Source organism: Penaeus monodon, chromosome 19 (genome assembly GCF_015228065.2).
Source record: "Penaeus monodon isolate SGIC_2016 chromosome 19, NSTDA_Pmon_1, whole genome shotgun sequence".
Lineage (NCBI taxonomy): Eukaryota > Metazoa > Arthropoda > Malacostraca > Decapoda > Penaeidae > Penaeus > Penaeus monodon.
In genome coordinates this window covers 49,067,542-49,068,852 of record NC_051404.1, presented here as the reverse complement: position 1 = coordinate 49,068,852, position 1,311 = coordinate 49,067,542, and the positions used below count along the sequence as shown (strand labels likewise).

Below are 1,311 nucleotides of genomic sequence, written 5' to 3'. Positions count from 1 at the left end.
TATAACGTTTTTCCGAGAGAGGGTAAGGCATGATACTGATTAATTCATACTTAATTTTAATCTTTCCATAGATATCCCTTGTTAAAAGTACAAAAAAGAACATACATATGAGTGAGGTAGATTTAAACCAAGGATGGGCCTATATTTTTTATTTCTATACATTTCACTCTATCTACTTGTGCCGCAGCGTGTTGATAGAACAATTACATATTAATTTAAATCTATTAAGTAAAAAAAAAAATAATGTAGAAAATTTAAAAATGAAAAAACTATGGAATTTACGTCACTTGGGGGATAATTGATGACTTATTACATGGGGTTTTTCTCTTGGGCAATGTAAGGGTGAGTGTTGTTACATCTGTCCGTTCTTGTACAGTCTAGTAAACTGAAAACCCTTAGTTCTCTTTCTCACCTCTTTTGAGTTCAAGATTGTCAGGTTCCTTAGACGAGACTGGCATATACCTGTGTTGATTCCAGTAGTGGATCCAGGTCATAAGGGGTCGTCCTTTGCCCAGTTCCTCGGCGTCATCGAAAGTCTGGGGAAGTGGTAGGCCGATAGTCTCTGGGAGGAAGAGACCCAGGACGGCACCGAGTAACAGGAACGAAGCGAGCAGCCAGTAAGGAAAAGATTCACCATAGCCCGACTGGGGGGGAAAAACGGTTGCTATAAGAATTGGGAATTTAGTTTCCTTTTCTTTGTGAATAACTAAAATCGAGAGAAAAAAGGAACTAATTATTAGAATTATTCGTATCCCAATTCATATTCATATCACCATTACCGACAAAATATCCTATAAAATATACCAGGTTCATAATCTAGTAACCATTACAACTACAGTACTACCTAACACGTAAATACCACAAAACAAAGAATACAAAATACATACATGAAGAATATATGGGGTAGCTACCATGGCTCCCATTCCACACACTACCATCCAAGCGAACCCAGTGGACCTTATCGGCGTGGGAAAGATCTCTCCACTCTGAATCGTCACGATGTATATAAGCTGTGTGGAGAAGAGCCTGATGCATGCAGCTACGGCCAGCATCGCCCACTTGTCTGAAGGAGGAAAGTAAACAGAAGAAATGTTAGCGATGCGTTATAGATGGACGTTTATAGTTTAAGAGGCTATAAAATAAGTGAAAATGTTATATAGGAGTAGAAGGATGGATATCAACTCACAGGTTGAGCAATTGCCTAGTAGACTCATAGATTAATACATGTATGTATGTGTATGTATATGAATTTAAAAAATATAAAAAGTCAGGGTTAAAAAAAGTGGAAATCCCTAAGAAATATATACAATG

At 37.5% G+C, this 1,311-nt stretch overlaps 1 protein-coding gene across 1 annotated transcript in view; it reads right to left on the bottom strand.

Annotated features, from left to right (window-relative positions):
• Positions 1-160: 160 nt before the first annotated feature.
• Positions 161-1,311, bottom strand: part of LOC119585301 (solute carrier family 22 member 6-like) — a 1,598-nt gene continuing 447 nt past the window's right edge. Inside the window, exons 2-3 of the mRNA XM_037933977.1 lie at positions 888-1,063; positions 161-644 (exon numbers count right to left, since the gene is read on the bottom strand). Coding sequence (XP_037789905.1) covers positions 396-644; positions 888-1,052 — 414 coding nt within the window. The 5' untranslated portion in view covers positions 1,053-1,063 and the 3' untranslated portion in view covers positions 161-395. The remainder of the gene's footprint in view (positions 645-887; positions 1,064-1,311) is intronic.